General features: G+C 60.9%; 1 protein-coding gene across 1 annotated transcript in view; it reads left to right on the top strand.

The window, feature by feature from the left end:
- Positions 1-135: 135 nt before the first annotated feature.
- The window catches only part of THUMPD1 (THUMP domain 1 NAT10 acetyltransferase adaptor), a gene marked incomplete at its 5' end in the record, with an annotated part of 1,459 nt that continues 1,351 nt past the window's right edge, over positions 136-243 (top strand). The window contains one exon of the mRNA XM_010163130.1: positions 136-243. This exon is cut by the window's right edge and continues 79 nt beyond it. Coding sequence (XP_010161432.1) covers positions 136-243 — 108 coding nt within the window.

Here is a 243-nt window from a genome sequence, read left to right as displayed (position 1 = left end):
CCTCGGGTCGGCTGGAGAAAGGCCGTCGCCCGTCACCTCCAGGCCCCGGGGCGTGCGGGTGCCTCGCTGGCAGTTGTTAAGTTGCGGGCACTGTTGGTCGGTACTCACCAAACCAGAGACGTTTCTTGTGTGAAGTTTTCAGATAAAGAGGAGCGGCTGTCTGGAAGCGAGAGGGAGGAGGATGAGGACGATGTTGAGGCTGCCCTGAAGAAGGAGGTTGGCCAGATCCGCGCCTCAACGGAG

Source organism: Antrostomus carolinensis, unplaced genomic scaffold (assembly GCF_000700745.2).
Source record: "Antrostomus carolinensis isolate BGI_N321 unplaced genomic scaffold, ASM70074v2 scaffold20082, whole genome shotgun sequence".
In the NCBI taxonomy this organism is placed as follows: domain Eukaryota; kingdom Metazoa; phylum Chordata; class Aves; order Caprimulgiformes; family Caprimulgidae; genus Antrostomus; species Antrostomus carolinensis.
This window is presented reverse-complemented; position numbering and strand designations above follow the sequence as displayed.